A 21,658-nucleotide genomic window follows, 5' to 3' on the forward strand; every position below is an offset into this window, starting at 1 on the left:
AGTATACTAATTGTTAGAAATTAGTTAGGCAATAACAAACTAACAATAAAGTAGGTGATAGGTACGTAGTACGTACATAGGTTATGCGGATGAAACCATTTTTAGATTTAAAACTTTGAACTGAATGTATCTAGGTAGACAGAATACGTTAGTAAACTACTTATCTAACATCACGCCCGCAAACAGCTGAGCGCTTGGACTACCTACTTACCTATGTGTGTTTATTATCCCGATCTTACGATTCTAAGTTTGAAATTGGTTGTTTTACGTATTCAGAAGGATGCCAATAAAATTTAATTAATACATCATAATTTCATTAGCTATTATGAATCAACTGATAAATACTGTACCTATGGCGCAGAATAATAAGTAAACTTATAGTCAGTTACTAATTAATGGTTAATAGTAACGACTTAATTCAAATAGGAAACAAAATTTTACATCATTCGATTTAAAACACGAATAAAACTTTGGGTTGAACTTACCTACGTACAATGTGTTTGTTGATATTAGTTAGTAGGTAGTGGTACCTAAGATTATGCTCGCAAACAGCTGAGCGTTTGGATTAGATCCCTACCTACCTTTTCGTAGCGATGTGTTTTCATAATTCAGACCTTAAATAACTAAGTTTTAAATTATTAGTATCCAACAGGATTGCAATAAAACGTAATAAGTAAATCATTAGTTACGTAGTGTTATGAATCAGCTGATACCTACGTTTTCTTTGAAGATACGAGTACTACTTTTTTATTGATTGTTTCTGCACTCTAAGATTATTGAAAATGTGTTAACAATCAAATCATTAATAAATGTTGGTGATTATTTTTCTTTTCGCTTTCTAACTGCCTACTCGCGCGGCGTCTCGCGTAGCCCCGCCCACTGACCTTCGACGCTGTCTTGTTACGCTGTGTGCGTGACATGTTGGCCGATTCTGAAATATTCAGAATCGCCGGTGACGAATTATTCTGAAACACGGCCAATCTTAAATAATTTATTATAGCTGTGTTTTTAACTATTGGCCAGAAACCTTATTTTAAATTGAACATTTTTTACTTCCGTAACATGCTCCCGAGTTCTGTCATGGTTTCAAATCTGCACCCTGTATAAGTATTAGGTAAATATCTTTTTGACGCATCCACGCCACGACATCAAAAATATTTAAAGACTTAAAAAAGAAATGACGTACATATTTTTTTCTGTACTATTCTCAGAGTAGTCACAAGAATGTATTTGTGTTTTTTTTTTATGAAACAAGCCGGTAATCGAGCAGACGTATTACCTGATGGTAAGCAATCGCCGCCGCCCATGGACACTTGAAACACCAGAGGCTTTACAAGTGCGTTACCGGCTTTTTGGGAGTTAGGAATTTAAGGGTTGTTGTTCGGGAATGGGGATGGGGAAAATTGGGAAGGGGGGAATTGGGCCTCCGGTAACCTCACTCACACAACGAAACACAATGCTTCGGTTGTTTCACGTCGGTTTTCTGCTCGGCCGTGGTATCACTCCGGTCAAGCAGGCCCAGCAGTGCCGAAGCATGGCTCTCCCACACTTCCACTCCCTAGCAGTTCGCACAAGGAAGCTTGAAGCGAAGCGCTTCGTGCGAGTGGGTGGGATATCTACCATGAAGCGGTGACGCCTTGCCGATTGTCTTGTGGTTCGATGATGGAAAGGACTAGGAGGAATCAACTGTGCAATTTCCCCGCATACTCCGAAATGTATCCGGTAAAAAACGGAAAGGCTTGCGACCTTGCGCCTGTGTAGGCTTTGAAGCCGGGCCTCCACAAGCGCATCATCATTGATGAGCTTCTTACGCCTTTCAATGTGTTGTTGATATTTATAACAAAAGGGAGTATCACCACCACGTTCCTACTCCTGCTACAACCAGGTTGCGGGCGTGGCGTACCTGCACGAGGGCGTGGACCCGGCAGACAGACGCCTGGTGCAACAACTGCTGGAGTCGGGCGCGCTGGCGCTCTGCGTCGTGGCCGCCGAGCTGGCCTGGGGACTCGCCGCGCATGTCCATACTGTCATCATCGCGGATACTCACGTGTAAGTACAATGTATCAATGTATCAATGGCTATTTTATTTACTTACTAGCTGCTTCCGCGCGATTTCACCCGCTCTGCTCGGTTTCTGTACAATATCAGTATAAGGTGCCTTGAAGCCAGAGATACTCGAATGAAACGACGTACCTCAGAGCGAGACAATTTTATTTTGCTAAAGTTTACTATATATTGATCGTCGTGCCGTTTTAGAGGTACCCGCTAGATAAATATATCCAACATGAAAATAATTTTTTTAAACCTTTGCGACAACGACACAGGAGAATATCCTAATGTGGGTACTTTAGGATATTTCCTGTATCGTGGCATTGCGTTTACAAACATACCAGTTCATTCCAAACTGCACACCTGTGGTGTAGGAGGTCTGCCCACGCTCCACCTCCTGGAGTAGAAACAGCGGTTTTCAGTCCTCCGAGCGAGGCCTGCCCATTGCTACAACCAGAACATAGGATTTACTAAGCTATACTGATAATATTTTAAAGTTGAAGAGTTTGTCTGTTTGAACTCTTGTAATCTTTGGGAACTACTGGTCCATGAATTTCGGATGTTTGATCGCGCAATCGAGAATACTCCGAGCATAGGCTATCTCCATAATAGGAGCCGAGTAGAGTGGGTGAAACCGCGTGGAAATAGCTAGTGATGAATAATAATAATTTTATTGTAACTTACTAAATTAATTATTATGTTATCGGCTTACTCACGTAACTGTTTGACGAAGAATTCGACTAGTAACTAAATAATTTTCCCTTGTTTGTCTGTTCTCCATTAAAAAAATCTTTATAACTTTTAATGGTGGGAAGGGGGGGGTGAAATCATCCAATGGCTTCATGTTCCAGCGAGGCCAAACATCATCATCAACATCACCCCGTTCCTACTCCTGCTTTCATTCATCATTATCATTTATCATTTATACCTCCCCTTCCCCGCAGGTACAACGGCAAGCTGCACGCGTACGAGCCGTACCCGATCAGCACGGTGCTGCAGATGGTGGGCCGCGCCTGCAGGCCCACGGAGGACGACCACGCCGTCGTCGTCCTCATGTGCGTCGCCCACCACAAGACCTTCTTCACCAAGCTGCTTAACGACTGTCTGCCGCTCGAGGTACCCGCTGTATTGTCTAAAACTCAGAGTCATTTAATGGGGGTTAGAAATTTAAATTTTGTTCGAAACGTCACAAACGGGGATTTTGGATGAACTTTGTAGAGGGTTAATTAGGCCATCTAGTAAACTCATTCACACTAAATGAAAAATTAACAGTATTGTTCTCTGAGAATTTTATTTATAATTTTATTATCGTGAAAAGACAGAATTCTATTGTATTGAAAAGTTTAATTATTATGTTATCAGGCTTCATTCACGTAACTGTTTGACTAGGAATTTTAAATAAGCATTAAATGTCTCTGAGTACGACAGTAAGTTAATCTTTTTTATGATGAACGAGCAGACGGATCACCTGATGGTAAGTAATCGCTGCCGGCCATGGACATCCGAAACACCAGAGGCGTTACAAATGCGGAAAGCCCTATGAGGGTTAGAAATTTAAGGGTTGTTGGGAAATCAGAAATTGAGAAGGGTTGTAATTGGTTGTTCAGTTAGCTCACTCACATAATGCAAGCGTTGTTTCACGTTAGTTTTCTGCTCGGCCGTGGTATACTCCGGTCGAGCCGACCCAGTAGTGCATAACATCTCCCACACACTTAATTTGATTAAATTAACTTATTTCACCTTAATTTCTTTAATATAACCTTGAACCATCCGTACTCCAGAGCCACCTGGACCACCGTCTACACGACCACATGAACGCGGAGATAGTGACGAAGACGATAGAGAACAAGCAGGACGCGGTGGACTACCTCACGTGGACATTCCTCTACCGGCGCCTCACGCAGAACCCCAACTACTACAACCTGCAGGGAGTCACTCACAGGTGAGGGAACATTGTATGCTATACAAGCAGGACGCGGTGGACTACCTCACGTGGACATTCCTCTACCGGCGCCTCACGCAGAACCCCAACTACTACAACCTGCAGGGAGTCACTCACAGGTGAGGGAACATTGTATGCTATACAAGCAGGACGCGGTGGACTACCTCACGTGGACATTCCTCTACCGGCGCCTCACGCAGAACCCCAACTACTACAACCTGCAGGGAGTCACTCACAGGTGAGGGAACATTGTATGCTATACAAGCAGGACGCGGTGGACTACCTCACGTGGACATTCCTCTACCGGCGCCTCACGCAGAACCCCAACTACTACAACCTGCAGGGAGTCACTCACAGGTGAGGGAACATTGTATGCTATACAAGCAGGACGCGGTGGACTACCTCACGTGGACATTCCTCTACCGGCGCCTCACGCAGAACCCCAACTACTACAACCTGCAGGGAGTCACTCACAGGTGAGGGAACATTGTATGCTATACAAGCAGGACGCGGTGGACTACCTCACGTGGACATTCCTCTACCGGCGCCTCACGCAGAACCCCAACTACTACAACCTGCAGGGAGTCACTCACAGGTGAGGGAACATTGTATGCTATACAAGCAGGACGCGGTGGACTACCTCACGTGGACATTCCTCTACCGGCGCCTCACGCAGAACCCCAACTACTACAACCTGCAGGGAGTCACTCACAGGTGAGGGAACATTGTATGCTATACAAGCAGGACGCGGTGGACTACCTCACGTGGACATTCCTCTACCGGCGCCTCACGCAGAACCCCAACTACTACAACCTGCAGGGAGTCACTCACAGGTGAGGGAACATTGTATGCTATACAAGCAGGACGCGGTGGACTACCTCACGTGGACATTCCTCTACCGGCGCCTCACGCAGAACCCCAACTACTACAACCTGCAGGGAGTCACTCACAGGTGAGGGAACATTGTATGCTATACAAGCAGGACGCGGTGGACTACCTCACGTGGACATTCCTCTACCGGCGCCTCACGCAGAACCCCAACTACTACAACCTGCAGGGAGTCACTCACAGGTGAGGGAACATTGTATGCTATACAAGCAGGACGCGGTGGACTACCTCACGTGGACATTCCTCTACCGGCGCCTCACGCAGAACCCCAACTACTACAACCTGCAGGGAGTCACTCACAGGTGAGGGAACATTGTATGCTATACAAGCAGGACGCGGTGGACTACCTCACGTGGACATTCCTCTACCGGCGCCTCACGCAGAACCCCAACTACTACAACCTGCAGGGAGTCACTCACAGGTGAGGGAACATTGTATGCTATACAAGCAGGACGCGGTGGACTACCTCACGTGGACATTCCTCTACCGGCGCCTCACGCAGAACCCCAACTACTACAACCTGCAGGGAGTCACTCACAGGTGAGGGAACATTGTATGCTATACAAGCAGGACGCGGTGGACTACCTCACGTGGACATTCCTCTACCGGCGCCTCACGCAGAACCCCAACTACTACAACCTGCAGGGAGTCACTCACAGGTGAGGGAACATTGTATGCTATACAAGCAGGAACTGTGGACTCCCACGTGGACATTTGCTCGGCTGTACAGCCCCTAACTTGCAGGGAGTCAGTGTGCTTTGCTCGGAACATTGTATAGCCTATACAAATGTCCGAATACTCAAATACCACTCAATTTTAAGATCATTCAATAATAGTTTTGTCTCTACAAGTTCTTTGTAAAGGAACAGAGATAGCACGGTCCTTAAGTATGACTTAAAATTGAGTAGCTTTTCAGTATTCGTATGATAGCCATCCTTGAATAAAAGCTAGTAATTTAGAACAGGGATGATGACGGGGTATGAAAATTAAAATCAATAAGCTATATTAGTATAGATAGATTAGTGAGAGCCGTCATCGTCAGTTAGGTAACGAAAAAATATTAGGCACATTTTTTTTTTATTTTGTCATATAAGGTAACATTACTTAGATAGAACGAATCAAAGACCTAGAAGTGACATCTCGCGATATTTCAAATGGATATATCTTCGAAAGTATTGGTTTCTGTAATAAAAAAAAATACCATGTCTAATGTTTTAAAATAATTTACAAGACGGACATTAAGTCTTTGACTGCCAATAGAAAACTGTTAAAGGCAAATCCTCCGCTAACGTCGGTCACCGGTGACCACCACGGCGTTCAATGTGTTAATATAGAAATTAATCATCTATCATGAACGCTTGTGGTTCAAATTCCGGCATGAGTAAAATGTCCAAATCTATAATCTATTTTGATTTTTTTTTGTTCTTAAATATTATTTTGCTTTCCACCAGGCACCTATCGGACCACCTGTCGGAGCTGGTGGAGACGACCCTGACGGACCTGGAGCAGTCCAAGTGCATCGCCATCGAGGATGACATGGACGTGCAGCCGCTCAACCTGGGCATGATCGCGTCTTACTATTATATCAACTATACTACTATTGGTAAGTTATTGACTAACTTACTGAGTGGCTGACTGACTGACGCACTGACTGACTGACTGCTTAATGGAATGACTGGTGGACTTATTAAGCCACTGACTGACATACATTGATGGGCTGGTTGACTGTCAGACTGTCTGCCTGAAAGAATTGACTATCTAATTAACTAACTAACTGATTGACTATGTGATTGACTCTGCTGTCTAGTCAGACAGTGAATAGATTAACGAATTGATTGATTGACCGATTGAAGGATTAATAGATTGATGGTGTTTTGGTACGATTACAATTGTACGATCTAAATACATTGAATGCGCGGTTGGCGCGGTGCCTGGGGGCAACCGTCTTTCACACAACATGTAGCGGGTCCGATTCCCGTATGGAGCAACTCTTTGTGTGATCCACAAATTGTTGTTTCGGGTCTGGGTGTCATGTGTATGTGAACTTGTATGTTTGTAAACGCACACAAGACACGGGAGATTTTTTTTTAAGATCTCATTAAAACATCTCAATTTAAAATGAATAATTAACAATATCCATTTTCTTCCAGAGTTATTCTCGCTCTCCCTCACGAACAAGACAAAGATTCGTGGCCTGTTGGAGATCATATCCTCGGCGGCGGAGTACTCCGAGCTCTGCATCAGACATCGCGAGGAGAACATCATCAAGGCGCTAGCTGCCAAGTGAGTAGACAGAGATATTTTTTATGGTATAAGCCGGTAAACGAGCAGACGTATCACCTGGGGCCTTAGTCTGCTATTACAATTGTGTCAGAATGGTCGATCACTGAGCAGTGCGAGAGGGACGCAGCTATACAACCTACATAGCTCCGTCCCTCTCGCACTGCTCAGTGATCGACCATTCTGACACAATTGTAATAGCAGACTAAGGCCCCTGATGGTAAGCAATGACCGCCGCCCATGGACACTTGAAACACCAGAGGCGTTACTATTGCGTTGCCGGTTTTTTGGGGGTTAGGAATTTAAAAGTTGTTGGGGATTGGGAAGATTGGGAAGGGGGGAATTGGGCCTCCGGTAACCTCACTCACACATCGCAAGCGTTGTTTCACGTCGGTTTTGTGCTCGGCCGTGGTATCACTCCGGTCGAGCCGGCCCAGCAGTGCCGAAGCATGGCTCTCCCACACTTTGAATACTTATTTAGACAGTGTTTTAATTATCTTTTTATTGTAACTTTCGTGTGAGACATACTAAATTAACTATTATGTTATCGGCTTACTCACGTAACTGTTTGACGAGGAACTCGACTAGTTTCAAGCCAAGCTAGAGGCTCATATTCATGTTTTTTTCTTTATTTAGGGAGGAATTTAGAGGGATTCAGCTCTTCGTTTTCTTAAAAATAAAAAAAAAATGGATGTGGTAAAGAAAATTGAAAGCAGTTATCTTTTTTTTAAAGAGTGTTTTACTTTTGCAGGCCTTTGCCCTGTAGTGGGACGACTATGGCTGAAAATAAATAAAATTAAATAATAGTGATTTATTAAAACATTATTCATTTAATCCCAGAGTCCCCCACAAGCCGACTGCCGCCTCAGGCGCGGCGGTGAAGTACAACGACCCGCACGTGAAGGCGCACGTGTTGCTGCAGGCGCATCTCTCGCGCATGCAGCTGCCGGCAGAGCTGCAGGCGGATACTGCACTCGTACTGGCCAAGGTAAGGCTTTCTGATGCATTATCCGTCAACGTCATGCCTTTTATCCTCGTACAGGTAGGCAGAGGTGCACATTACGGCAATGTACACCCACTTTTCATCATTTGTGTTGTAAGTTCCATGTAATAGGTGTTGAGTCTGTGGCGACACTTTGACAAGGTGACAGATGACAGAAGTCGCACATAGACTATCGACGAGCAAATCAACGGATGACGTCATAAATATCCTGCATCGCACATACGAAGTTTACATGCGAATTAACACGGATAGAAAATCCCAACGAACAACAGTTGGGCAGAAAGCCCGCCAGACACGATCACCTCGCCTGGTCGGAGGATACTGCTTTTCTTAGGGAACTTTACTCTCTGTTCCCTAAAAGTCTATTGCCGTATACTGGGCACAATTGCAGACTCCGTGCTACTACTGTAGCGTGTAGCGGGTTCAATTCTCTCACGTAACAATTCTTTTGTGATCCACAAACAGCCAGATCACTTGATGGTAAGCAATCGGCGGCCATGGACACACAAAACACCAGAGGAGTTACTAGTGTATTGACGGTATCCCTCTGCTCGTTTACCACCTTATACCATAAAAAAAAAACAACATCATTATAATATTACTAAGATTGAAATTTTGAACTTATGACGGGATATTTACCATGTTTATTCACTTTGGTGAGTTTCCAATATTTCGGCACTGTTGCAAGCGCCATGATCACGGATTAACTGAAAATCCCGTCATAAGTTCTAATAATAATGTTAGTGACCATGTCAGTTTAAAAACTTATATTGAAATTGTGGCCCACAGGCGATCCGGCTGATCCAGGCGTGCGTGGACGTGGTGTCGAGCAGTGGGTGGCTGTCGCCGGCCGTGGCCGCCATGGAGCTGGCGCAGATGGTGACCCAGGCCATGTGGGCCAAGGACTCCTACCTCAGGCAGCTGCCCCACTTCACTGCTGAGCTGGTGCAGCGCTGCTCCGAGAAGGTATGTCCTGTTTATTGTAACTGTCGCCGGCCGTGGCCGCCATGGAGCTGGCGCAGATGGTGACCCAGGCCATGTGGGCCAAGGACTCCTACCTCAGGCAGCTGCCCCACTTCACTGCTGAGCTGGTGCAGCGCTGCTCCGAGAAGGTATGTCCTGTTTATTGTAACTGTCGCCGGCCGTGGCCGCCATGGAGCTGGCGCAGATGGTGACCCAGGCCATGTGGGCCAAGGACTCCTACCTCAGGCAGCTGCCCCACTTCACTGCTGAGCTGGTGCAGCGCTGCTCCGAGAAGGTATGTCCTGTTTATTGTAACTGTCGCCGGCCGTGGCCGCCATGGAGCTGGCGCAGATGGTGACCCAGGCCATGTGGGCCAAGGACTCCTACCTCAGGCAGCTGCCCCACTTCACTGCTGAGCTGGTGCAGCGCTGCTCCGAGAAGGTATGTCCTGTTTATTGTAACTGTCGCCGGCCGTGGCCGCCATGGAGCTGGCGCAGATGGTGACCCAGGCCATGTGGGCCAAGGACTCCTACCTCAGGCAGCTGCCCCACTTCACTGCTGAGCTGGTGCAGCGCTGCTCCGAGAAGGTATGTCCTGTTTATTGTAACTGTCGCCGGCCGTGGCCGCCATGGAGCTGGCGCAGATGGTGACCCAGGCCATGTGGGCCAAGGACTCCTACCTCAGGCAGCTGCCCCACTTCACTGCTGAGCTGGTGCAGCGCTGCTCCGAGAAGGTATGTCCTGTTTATTGTAACTGTCGCCGGCCGTGGCCGCCATGGAGCTGGCGCAGATGGTGACCCAGGCCATGTGGGCCAAGGACTCCTACCTCAGGCAGCTGCCCCACTTCACTGCTGAGCTGGTGCAGCGCTGCTCCGAGAAGGTATGTCCTGTTTATTGTAACTGTCGCCGGCCGTGGCCGCCATGGAGCTGGCGCAGATGGTGACCCAGGCCATGTGGGCCAAGGACTCCTACCTCAGGCAGCTGCCCCACTTCACTGCTGAGCTGGTGCAGCGCTGCTCCGAGAAGGTATGTCCTGTTTATTGTAACTGTCGCCGGCCGTGGCCGCCATGGAGCTGGCGCAGATGGTGACCCAGGCCATGTGGGCCAAGGACTCCTACCTCAGGCAGCTGCCCCACTTCACTGCTGAGCTGGTGCAGCGCTGCTCCGAGAAGGTATGTCCTGTTTATTGTAACTGTCGCCGGCCGTGGCCGCCATGGAGCTGGCGCAGATGGTGACCCAGGCCATGTGGGCCAAGGACTCCTACCTCAGGCAGCTGCCCCACTTCACTGCTGAGCTGGTGCAGCGCTGCTCCGAGAAGGTATGTCCTGTTTATTGTAACTGTCGCCGGCCGTGGCCGCCATGGAGCTGGCGCAGATGGTGACCCAGGCCATGTGGGCCAAGGACTCCTACCTCAGGCAGCTGCCCCACTTCACTGCTGAGCTGGTGCAGCGCTGCTCCGAGAAGGTATGTCCTGTTTATTGTAACTGTCGCCGGCCGTGGCCGCCATGGAGCTGGCGCAGATGGTGACCCAGGCCATGTGGGCCAAGGACTCCTACCTCAGGCAGCTGCCCCACTTCACTGCTGAGCTGGTGCAGCGCTGCTCCGAGAAGGTATGTCCTGTTTATTGTAACTGTCGCCGGCCGTGGCCGCCATGGAGCTGGCGCAGATGGTGACCCAGGCCATGTGGGCCAAGGACTCCTACCTCAGGCAGCTGCCCCACTTCACTGCTGAGCTGGTGCAGCGCTGCTCCGAGAAGGTATGTCCTGTTTATTGTAACTGTCGCCGGCCGTGGCCGCCATGGAGCTGGCGCAGATGGTGACCCAGGCCATGTGGGCCAAGGACTCCTACCTCAGGCAGCTGCCCCACTTCACTGCTGAGCTGGTGCAGCGCTGCTCCGAGAAGGTATGTCCTGTTTATTGTAACTGTCGCCGGCCGTGGCCGCCATGGAGCTGGCGCAGATGGTGACCCAGGCCATGTGGGCCAAGGACTCCTACCTCAGGCAGCTGCCCCACTTCACTGCTGAGCTGGTGCAGCGCTGCTCCGAGAAGGTATGTCCTGTTTATTGTAACTGTCGCCGGCCGTGGCCGCCATGGAGCTGGCGCAGATGGTGACCCAGGCCATGTGGGCCAAGGACTCCTACCTCAGGCAGCTGCCCCACTTCACTGCTGAGCTGGTGCAGCGCTGCTCCGAGAAGGTATGTCCTGTTTATTGTAACTGTCGCCGGCCGTGGCCGCCATGGAGCTGGCGCAGATGGTGACCCAGGCCATGTGGGCCAAGGACTCCTACCTCAGGCAGCTGCCCCACTTCACTGCTGAGCTGGTGCAGCGCTGCTCCGAGAAGGTATGTCCTGTTTATTGTAACTGTCGCCGGCCGTGGCCGCCATGGAGCTGGCGCAGATGGTGACCCAGGCCATGTGGGCCAAGGACTCCTACCTCAGGCAGCTGCCCCACTTCACTGCTGAGCTGGTGCAGCGCTGCTCCGAGAAGGTATGTCCTGTTTATTGTAACTGTCGCCGGCCGTGGCCGCCATGGAGCTGGCGCAGATGGTGACCCAGGCCATGTGGGCCAAGGACTCCTACCTCAGGCAGCTGCCCCACTTCACTGCTGAGCTGGTGCAGCGCTGCTCCGAGAAGGTATGTCCTGTTTATTGTAACTGTCGCCGGCCGTGGCCGCCATGGAGCTGGCGCAGATGGTGACCCAGGCCATGTGGGCCAAGGACTCCTACCTCAGGCAGCTGCCCCACTTCACTGCTGAGCTGGTGCAGCGCTGCTCCGAGAAGGTATGTCCTGTTTATTGTAACTGTCGCCGGCCGTGGCCGCCATGGAGCTGGCGCAGATGGTGACCCAGGCCATGTGGGCCAAGGACTCCTACCTCAGGCAGCTGCCCCACTTCACTGCTGAGCTGGTGCAGCGCTGCTCCGAGAAGGTATGTCCTGTTTATTGTAACTGTCGCCGGCCGTGGCCGCCATGGAGCTGGCGCAGATGGTGACCCAGGCCATGTGGGCCAAGGACTCCTACCTCAGGCAGCTGCCCCACTTCACTGCTGAGCTGGTGCAGCGCTGCTCCGAGAAGGTATGTCCTGTTTATTGTAACTGTCGCCGGCCGTGGCCGCCATGGAGCTGGCGCAGATGGTGACCCAGGCCATGTGGGCCAAGGACTCCTACCTCAGGCAGCTGCCCCACTTCACTGCTGAGCTGGTGCAGCGCTGCTCCGAGAAGGTATGTCCTGTTTATTGTAACTGTCGCCGGCCGTGGCCGCCATGGAGCTGGCGCAGATGGTGACCCAGGCCATGTGGGCCAAGGACTCCTACCTCAGGCAGCTGCCCCACTTCACTGCTGAGCTGGTGCAGCGCTGCTCCGAGAAGGTATGTCCTGTTTATTGTAACTGTCGCCGGCCGTGGCCGCCATGGAGCTGGCGCAGATGGTGACCCAGGCCATGTGGGCCAAGGACTCCTACCTCAGGCAGCTGCCCCACTTCACTGCTGAGCTGGTGCAGCGCTGCTCCGAGAAGGTATGTCCTGTTTATTGTAACTGTCGCCGGCCGTGGCCGCCATGGAGCTGGCGCAGATGGTGACCCAGGCCATGTGGGCCAAGGACTCCTACCTCAGGCAGCTGCCCCACTTCACTGCTGAGCTGGTGCAGCGCTGCTCCGAGAAGGTATGTCCTGTTTATTGTAACTGTCGCCGGCCGTGGCCGCCATGGAGCTGGCGCAGATGGTGACCCAGGCCATGTGGGCCAAGGACTCCTACCTCAGGCAGCTGCCCCACTTCACTGCTGAGCTGGTGCAGCGCTGCTCCGAGAAGGTATGTCCTGTTTATTGTAACTGTCGCCGGCCGTGGCCGCCATGGAGCTGGCGCAGATGGTGACCCAGGCCATGTGGGCCAAGGACTCCTACCTCAGGCAGCTGCCCCACTTCACTGCTGAGCTGGTGCAGCGCTGCTCCGAGAAGGTATGTCCTGTTTATTGTAACTGTCGCCGGCCGTGGCCGCCATGGAGCTGGCGCAGATGGTGACCCAGGCCATGTGGGCCAAGGACTCCTACCTCAGGCAGCTGCCCCACTTCACTGCTGAGCTGGTGCAGCGCTGCTCCGAGAAGGTATGTCCTGTTTATTGTAACTGTCGCCGGCCGTGGCCGCCATGGAGCTGGCGCAGATGGTGACCCAGGCCATGTGGGCCAAGGACTCCTACCTCAGGCAGCTGCCCCACTTCACTGCTGAGCTGGTGCAGCGCTGCTCCGAGAAGGTATGTCCTGTTTATTGTAACTGTCGCCGGCCGTGGCCGCCATGGAGCTGGCGCAGATGGTGACCCAGGCCATGTGGGCCAAGGACTCCTACCTCAGGCAGCTGCCCCACTTCACTGCTGAGCTGGTGCAGCGCTGCTCCGAGAAGGTATGTCCTGTTTATTGTAACTGTCGCCGGCCGTGGCCGCCATGGAGCTGGCGCAGATGGTGACCCAGGCCATGTGGGCCAAGGACTCCTACCTCAGGCAGCTGCCCCACTTCACTGCTGAGCTGGTGCAGCGCTGCTCCGAGAAGGTATGTCCTGTTTATTGTAACTGTCGCCGGCCGTGGCCGCCATGGAGCTGGCGCAGATGGTGACCCAGGCCATGTGGGCCAAGGACTCCTACCTCAGGCAGCTGCCCCACTTCACTGCTGAGCTGGTGCAGCGCTGCTCCGAGAAGGTATGTCCTGTTTATTGTAACTGTCGCCGGCCGTGGCCGCCATGGAGCTGGCGCAGATGGTGACCCAGGCCATGTGGGCCAAGGACTCCTACCTCAGGCAGCTGCCCCACTTCACTGCTGAGCTGGTGCAGCGCTGCTCCGAGAAGGTATGTCCTGTTTATTGTAACTGTCGCCGGCCGTGGCCGCCATGGAGCTGGCGCAGATGGTGACCCAGGCCATGTGGGCCAAGGACTCCTACCTCAGGCAGCTGCCCCACTTCACTGCTGAGCTGGTGCAGCGCTGCTCCGAGAAGGTATGTCCTGTTTATTGTAACTGTCGCCGGCCGTGGCCGCCATGGAGCTGGCGCAGATGGTGACCCAGGCCATGTGGGCCAAGGACTCCTACCTCAGGCAGCTGCCCCACTTCACTGCTGAGCTGGTGCAGCGCTGCTCCGAGAAGGTATGTCCTGTTTATTGTAACTGTCGCCGGCCGTGGCCGCCATGGAGCTGGCGCAGATGGTGACCCAGGCCATGTGGGCCAAGGACTCCTACCTCAGGCAGCTGCCCCACTTCACTGCTGAGCTGGTGCAGCGCTGCTCCGAGAAGGTATGTCCTGTTTATTGTAACTGTCGCCGGCCGTGGCCGCCATGGAGCTGGCGCAGATGGTGACCCAGGCCATGTGGGCCAAGGACTCCTACCTCAGGCAGCTGCCCCACTTCACTGCTGAGCTGGTGCAGCGCTGCTCCGAGAAGGTATGTCCTGTTTATTGTAACTGTCGCCGGCCGTGGCCGCCATGGAGCTGGCGCAGATGGTGACCCAGGCCATGTGGGCCAAGGACTCCTACCTCAGGCAGCTGCCCCACTTCACTGCTGAGCTGGTGCAGCGCTGCTCCGAGAAGGTATGTCCTGTTTATTGTAACTGTCGCCGGCCGTGGCCGCCATGGAGCTGGCGCAGATGGTGACCCAGGCCATGTGGGCCAAGGACTCCTACCTCAGGCAGCTGCCCCACTTCACTGCTGAGCTGGTGCAGCGCTGCTCCGAGAAGGTATGTCCTGTTTATTGTAACTGTCGCCGGCCGTGGCCGCCATGGAGCTGGCGCAGATGGTGACCCAGGCCATGTGGGCCAAGGACTCCTACCTCAGGCAGCTGCCCCACTTCACTGCTGAGCTGGTGCAGCGCTGCTCCGAGAAGGTATGTCCTGTTTATTGTAACTGTCGCCGGCCGTGGCCGCCATGGAGCTGGCGCAGATGGTGACCCAGGCCATGTGGGCCAAGGACTCCTACCTCAGGCAGCTGCCCCACTTCACTGCTGAGCTGGTGCAGCGCTGCTCCGAGAAGGTATGTCCTGTTTATTGTAACTGTCGCCGGCCGTGGCCGCCATGGAGCTGGCGCAGATGGTGACCCAGGCCATGTGGGCCAAGGACTCCTACCTCAGGCAGCTGCCCCACTTCACTGCTGAGCTGGTGCAGCGCTGCTCCGAGAAGGTATGTCCTGTTTATTGTAACTGTCGCCGGCCGTGGCCGCCATGGAGCTGGCGCAGATGGTGACCCAGGCCATGTGGGCCAAGGACTCCTACCTCAGGCAGCTGCCCCACTTCACTGCTGAGCTGGTGCAGCGCTGCTCCGAGAAGGTATGTCCTGTTTATTGTAACTGTCGCCGGCCGTGGCCGCCATGGAGCTGGCGCAGATGGTGACCCAGGCCATGTGGGCCAAGGACTCCTACCTCAGGCAGCTGCCCCACTTCACTGCTGAGCTGGTGCAGCGCTGCTCCGAGAAGGTATGTCCTGTTTATTGTAACTGTCGCCGGCCGTGGCCGCCATGGAGCTGGCGCAGATGGTGACCCAGGCCATGTGGGCCAAGGACTCCTACCTCAGGCAGCTGCCCCACTTCACTGCTGAGCTGGTGCAGCGCTGCTCCGAGAAGGTATGTCCTGTTTATTGTAACTGTCGCCGGCCGTGGCCGCCATGGAGCTGGCGCAGATGGTGACCCAGGCCATGTGGGCCAAGGACTCCTACCTCAGGCAGCTGCCCCACTTCACTGCTGAGCTGGTGCAGCGCTGCTCCGAGAAGGTATGTCCTGTTTATTGTAACTGTCGCCGGCCGTGGCCGCCATGGAGCTGGCGCAGATGGTGACCCAGGCCATGTGGGCCAAGGACTCCTACCTCAGGCAGCTGCCCCACTTCACTGCTGAGCTGGTGCAGCGCTGCTCCGAGAAGGTATGTCCTGTTTATTGTAACTGTCGCCGGCCGTGGCCGCCATGGAGCTGGCGCAGATGGTGACCCAGGCCATGTGGGCCAAGGACTCCTACCTCAGGCAGCTGCCCCACTTCACTGCTGAGCTGGTGCAGCGCTGCTCCGAGAAGGTATGTCCTGTTTATTGTAACTGTCGCCGGCCGTGGCCGCCATGGAGCTGGCGCAGATGGTGACCCAGGCCATGTGGGCCAAGGACTCCTACCTCAGGCAGCTGCCCCACTTCACTGCTGAGCTGGTGCAGCGCTGCTCCGAGAAGGTATGTCCTGTTTATTGTAACTGTCGCCGGCCGTGGCCGCCATGGAGCTGGCGCAGATGGTGACCCAGGCCATGTGGGCCAAGGACTCCTACCTCAGGCAGCTGCCCCACTTCACTGCTGAGCTGGTGCAGCGCTGCTCCGAGAAGGTATGTCCTGTTTATTGTAACTGTCGCCGGCCGTGGCCGCCATGGAGCTGGCGCAGATGGTGACCCAGGCCATGTGGGCCAAGGACTCCTACCTCAGGCAGCTGCCCCACTTCACTGCTGAGCTGGTGCAGCGCTGCTCCGAGAAGGTATGTCCTGTTTATTGTAACTGTCGCCGGCCGTGGCCGCCATGGAGCTGGCGCAGATGGTGACCCAGGCCATGTGGGCCAAGGACTCCTACCTCAGGCAGCTGCCCCACTTCACTGCTGAGCTGGTGCAGCGCTGCTCCGAGAAGGTATGTCCTGTTTATTGTAACTGTCGCCGGCCGTGGCCGCCATGGAGCTGGCGCAGATGGTGACCCAGGCCATGTGGGCCAAGGACTCCTACCTCAGGCAGCTGCCCCACTTCACTGCTGAGCTGGTGCAGCGCTGCTCCGAGAAGGTATGTCCTGTTTATTGTAACTGTCGCCGGCCGTGGCCGCCATGGAGCTGGCGCAGATGGTGACCCAGGCCATGTGGGCCAAGGACTCCTACCTCAGGCAGCTGCCCCACTTCACTGCTGAGCTGGTGCAGCGCTGCTCCGAGAAGGTATGTCCTGTTTATTGTTAACTTTCGTGAGATATAGTAAATTGATTATTATGTTATCGGCTTCTTCATGTAACTGTTTGACGAGGAACTCGACTAGTTTCAAGCCATGCTAGAGTGGTAGAGTAGCAGCGACCGTCGCCGCATCGTCGCCTTTGAATGCTGCAGCATGGCTTGAAATTAGTCGAGTTCCTCGTCAAATAGTTAAGTAAGTTTCAAGTCATAAGTTTTTGACGTCCCATTCATCATCCCTATTTATTATATAATTGTGCTCCCTCATACGTTATACATCTTTTACCGTAATTTGTATTGTTCCTTTGTAATTTTATTTTGATTGGATTTCTTAACCTATTCTTTTATGCTGAAGCACTGATCAGTACACAATGTGTATTTTATTGTTGTCTCATATACCCGCAGACGAAAGGTTAAGCAATGATAAAAATATGTAAATCCCTCTAAACCCCTCTCCCCCTTCCCCCGCAGGGCGTGGAGACGGTGTTCGACGTGATGGAACTGGAGGACAGCGCCCGCGCCAAGCTGCTGCAGCTGCAGCCGGCGGAGATGGCGGACGTCGCGCGCTTCTGTAACAGATACCCCAACGTGGAACTCACGTACGAGGTCAGTGGATTCAGTCAAATGCTGGACTGGTCCGGGTATTATACACCCACGGTAAGAGTAGCGGTGGTAGATATGATAGCTACTGATATTACAACGTGGAGCTCACGTACGAGGTCAGTGTACACCATCATATAGACACCACTGGCGGCGGCGATTGCTCACCTGATGGTAAGCAATCGCCACCGCCCTACACTTGAAACACCATCAGTGGCGTTACAAGTGCGTTGCCGGCCTTTTGGGGGTTAGAAATTAGGTTGTTGGGGGATATCCCATCAAAAAAATGGGGTAATTGGGCCTCCGGTAATCTCACACACACAACAAAACACAACACGTCGGTTGTCTCTGAGGTCGTGGTACCACTCCCGTGCCAGTAGCGGCGAAGCATGGCGAGCCCACACTTTTTTTTATTTTATTTATTTATTTTTTATTTATTTATTCATTTATTTCAGGCTTCATAGGCCCATACAAAATACTATAAACTAATACATTAAAATGTATAAATACTATACATACATTACAAACAATATTACACTTAGTTGTGCTTAATAATTAATAATTAGGTCACACGAAGAGACGGCGTCGTGTGTCGCGCGTTTTATGAAACATGCCGGTAATCGAGCAGACGGATCACCTGATGGTAAGCAATCGCCGCCGCCCATGGATACTTGAAACACCAGAGGCATTACAAGTGCGTTACCGGCTTTTTGGGAGTTAGGAATTTAAGGGTTGTTGTTCGGGAATGGTGATGGGGAAGATTGGGAAGGGGGGAATTGGGTCTCCGGTAACCTCACTCACACAACGAAACACAACGCAAGCGTTGTTTCACGTCGGTTTTCTGTAAGGCCGTGGTATCACTCCGGTCGAGCCGGCCCAGCAGTGCCGAAGCTTGGCTCTTCTACACTTTTTTATGATATTACACACATATTAATTTAATGTTTTTTATAGGTGCAAATAAACTGTTTATCTTTCTATCTTTCTTTTATTCTTACTTAAAATGTTTGCTAATATTTTAATGAAAATATTATATTTTGTAACCTGCAGGTGCTGAACGAGCGCCACCTTCGCGCCGGCAAGCCCATCGTGGTGGAGGTGTCGTTAGAAAGGGAGGACGACATCGTCGGACCCGTCATCGCGCCCTTCTTCCCACAGGTCGGTCTCGAACCCGCTACCTTCTGTCAAATTATAACTACAAAAATATACATTATCGATACCTTTGGGTAGAAAGGTCGTATAAACCAAAACCCGACTTTTCAGGAGAGCAGAAAAACTTTTTTTTACATAAAAATTCATAACTTTTTTATTTATTTATTTAATTTAGGCTTTTCAACAATAAGTACGCTATTACATTATAATTTGTACATTAATAACTTACGTCTAAGCGCCTCATCACTTAAAGAAAAGCACAGCATGCATTATTTATGCGCATATAATAACCTAACCAAATTAAATTTTGTTTTCGAAGTTATAAAAAAATGATCTATGGGAAAAGTTCTTACAATTTGCGAATGAAAAAGGTTGAATCATCAAAACTTTCTACCAACGTTAGTTTTAAAGTTAGCTTGGATTTACATCTAAGAAAACAGCCATTGTTAGTTAATACACCCTATGAATAACGTACTTAAAAAAATTTAAAGGTCGTATATAAATTTTTGGTAAGCATTCACTGGCGTTAAATCCCATAGACATCGTTTTTATCGTATTAAAAACCATTTATAATCATATATTAATTGAATGCTCAATAATAAACAGCCATGTTACTCTCATTAGTAGGAACTGTAGTATGTAAGAGGAAAATATCGTTTTTGACGTTTCGAAAAAAGTAATGAATTTGACTAGTAGGAAACTAGCCTATTCGATTTCAAAGTCCTTCATTAGCACTACTCTCTTTATTTCTCTCTCTTGCTATCCCCCTTCCCCCTCTCTACCTCCTCACTTCGTCCCCCTTACCTCTTGCTACTTATCTATACTAATATTATAAAGCTGAAGAGTTTGTTTGTTTGTTTGAATGCGCTAATCTCCGGAACTACTGGTCCGAGTTGAATAATTCTTTGTGTGTTGGATAGTGCATTTATCGAGGAAGGCTATAGGCTATAAAACATCACGCCATGTCCAATAGGAGCCAACCAAACGGGTGAAACCGCGCGGAAGTAGCTAGTAGGCTATAAGCGACAAAAGATGAAATGTTCAGGAGAGCCGTTTAAACTCGTCGGTCGTCGAAAGAATACTAGGAAAATGTTTTTTTTTTGCTAGGGTATAAACGCCAAAAATATCATCGTAGAGCCATGAGAGTAAGCGCATTCGAAAGAGCGGAAAATTTTACGTAGGATAGCATAATAAACTCGTTTTTGACCAAAATTTCGCTTATACCCTATTTCCTTTTAAACGTTGATATGTATACCTATTCATATTCATAATTATGCATGTACATGATAAAAAACGGGTTATTTCAATATTACAAACAGACACACCAATTTTATTTATAATAGTGTTGATAATTCGATTTAGCACTACGTTTTTATTTATTTCTCCCCCTTGCTATCCCCTTCCCTCTCTCTCTACCTTCTCATTTTGTCCCCCTTACCTCTCGCTACTTATTAGTGTATATGAAAAATGTTGTTTTCTTTTCCAGAAACGCGAGGAAGGTTGGTGGGTGGTGATCGGAGACCCGAAGACTAACACGTTGCTTTCCATCAAGAGGGTGTCGCTGGCTCGCAGTGCCAAGGTAAATTACTGTACTACATTCACTTACTCGACGGTGACTGACTGTACGGTTGGCATGGTAGTTGGGCAACCTGCTGCCGTGCAATGGGTAATGGGTTCGATTCCCGCACAGAACTCTTCTTGTGAGATCCACCAATTGTTTCGGGTCTGGGTGTGATGTGTATGTGAACTTGTATGTTTGTAAACGCACACACGATACAGGAGAAAATCCTAACGTGGGGCAACCTTTTGTGGATCATACAAAGAGTTGCTCCGTGCGGGAATCAAATTCAAAGCATTTATTTCAATTAATCCTAAATTAGGCACTTTTGCGGGTCAAATCTAACCCGCTATACGTTGCGCTGCAGTTGCCAAGCCACCGCGCCAACAGCGCAGTCTTTTATAATAAAATTTTATTAGTTTGATATTATTTCACACTTGCAACTATAATTTTATTGTAACTTTCGTGAGACATACTAAATTAATTATTATGTTATCGGTTTACTCACGTACTGTTTGACGAGGAACTCGACTAGTTTCAAGCCATGCTAGCGACTTATATTCATGAGCAGCATTCCGCGACACACGACGCGGCGACTGTCGCTGCTACTGGCGTTTCGGGCCTTTAGCATGGCTTGAAACTAGTCGAGTTCCTCGTCAAACTGTTACGTGAGTAAGCCGATAACATATAAATGAATTTAGCATGTCTCACGAGAGTTCTAATATAAATATGGTTTCATATTATTTTATATTTAACTGATGTAATAACACCAATCCCCCCTCCCCCCAGGTCCGGCTAGACTTCGTATGCGGTGCCCCGGGCCGCCACACGTACACGCTGTACTTCATGTCGGACGCGTACCTGGGCGCCGACCAGGAGTACAAATTCACCGCCGACGTGGCTGAGGCCGCCTCCGACTCCAGCGACTCGGAGTAGGCTGTACCTAGTGTTAAATACATTATTGCATATTTTTTGTTGCGTGTTTTATTTTACCCCCACTCTTAATTAGGAGATTTTTCCATATTATATAATAGGTAAATGATCAAGTAATGTATCAGAGATATTGTAAAACATTTATTAAAAGAGTTGCGATGGAGTTTCTTGCTCGTTCTTCTCCATTCGAAGCTACACTTTGGAACGAGCGCCTAGCTTCACTGACGGACAGACTGACGGACAATTCATTTTGACGTTTCAAAAGTGCTTAATTTAGGATTAATTGAAATAAATGCTTTTTTTTATCGATGCCTTATGCCACTGTTCCAAGTACACTGTACTTCATGTCGGACGCGTACCTGGGCGCCGACCAGGAGTATAAGTTCACCGCCGACGT

General features: G+C 50.4%; 1 protein-coding gene across 1 annotated transcript in view; it reads left to right on the forward strand.

Annotated features, from left to right (window-relative positions):
- LOC126912236 (putative U5 small nuclear ribonucleoprotein 200 kDa helicase) overlaps positions 1 to 21,301 on the forward strand; it is a 32,164-nt gene extending 10,863 nt beyond the window's left edge. The window contains exons 13-23 of the mRNA XM_050703389.1: positions 1,847 to 2,049; positions 2,994 to 3,165; positions 3,831 to 3,991; positions 6,331 to 6,482; positions 7,030 to 7,162; positions 8,000 to 8,147; positions 8,952 to 9,128; positions 17,493 to 17,627; positions 18,669 to 18,776; positions 20,257 to 20,349; positions 21,118 to 21,301. Of these exons, the coding sequence (XP_050559346.1) occupies positions 1,847 to 2,049; positions 2,994 to 3,165; positions 3,831 to 3,991; positions 6,331 to 6,482; positions 7,030 to 7,162; positions 8,000 to 8,147; positions 8,952 to 9,128; positions 17,493 to 17,627; positions 18,669 to 18,776; positions 20,257 to 20,349; positions 21,118 to 21,264 (1,629 nt within the window). The 3' untranslated portion in view covers positions 21,265 to 21,301. The remainder of the gene's footprint in view (positions 1 to 1,846; positions 2,050 to 2,993; positions 3,166 to 3,830; positions 3,992 to 6,330; positions 6,483 to 7,029; positions 7,163 to 7,999; positions 8,148 to 8,951; positions 9,129 to 17,492; positions 17,628 to 18,668; positions 18,777 to 20,256; positions 20,350 to 21,117) is intronic.
- Positions 21,302 to 21,658: the final 357 nt, after the last annotated feature.

This window comes from Spodoptera frugiperda, chromosome 24 (assembly GCF_023101765.2).
Source record: "Spodoptera frugiperda isolate SF20-4 chromosome 24, AGI-APGP_CSIRO_Sfru_2.0, whole genome shotgun sequence".
Taxonomy (NCBI): Eukaryota; Metazoa; Arthropoda; class Insecta; order Lepidoptera; family Noctuidae; genus Spodoptera; species Spodoptera frugiperda.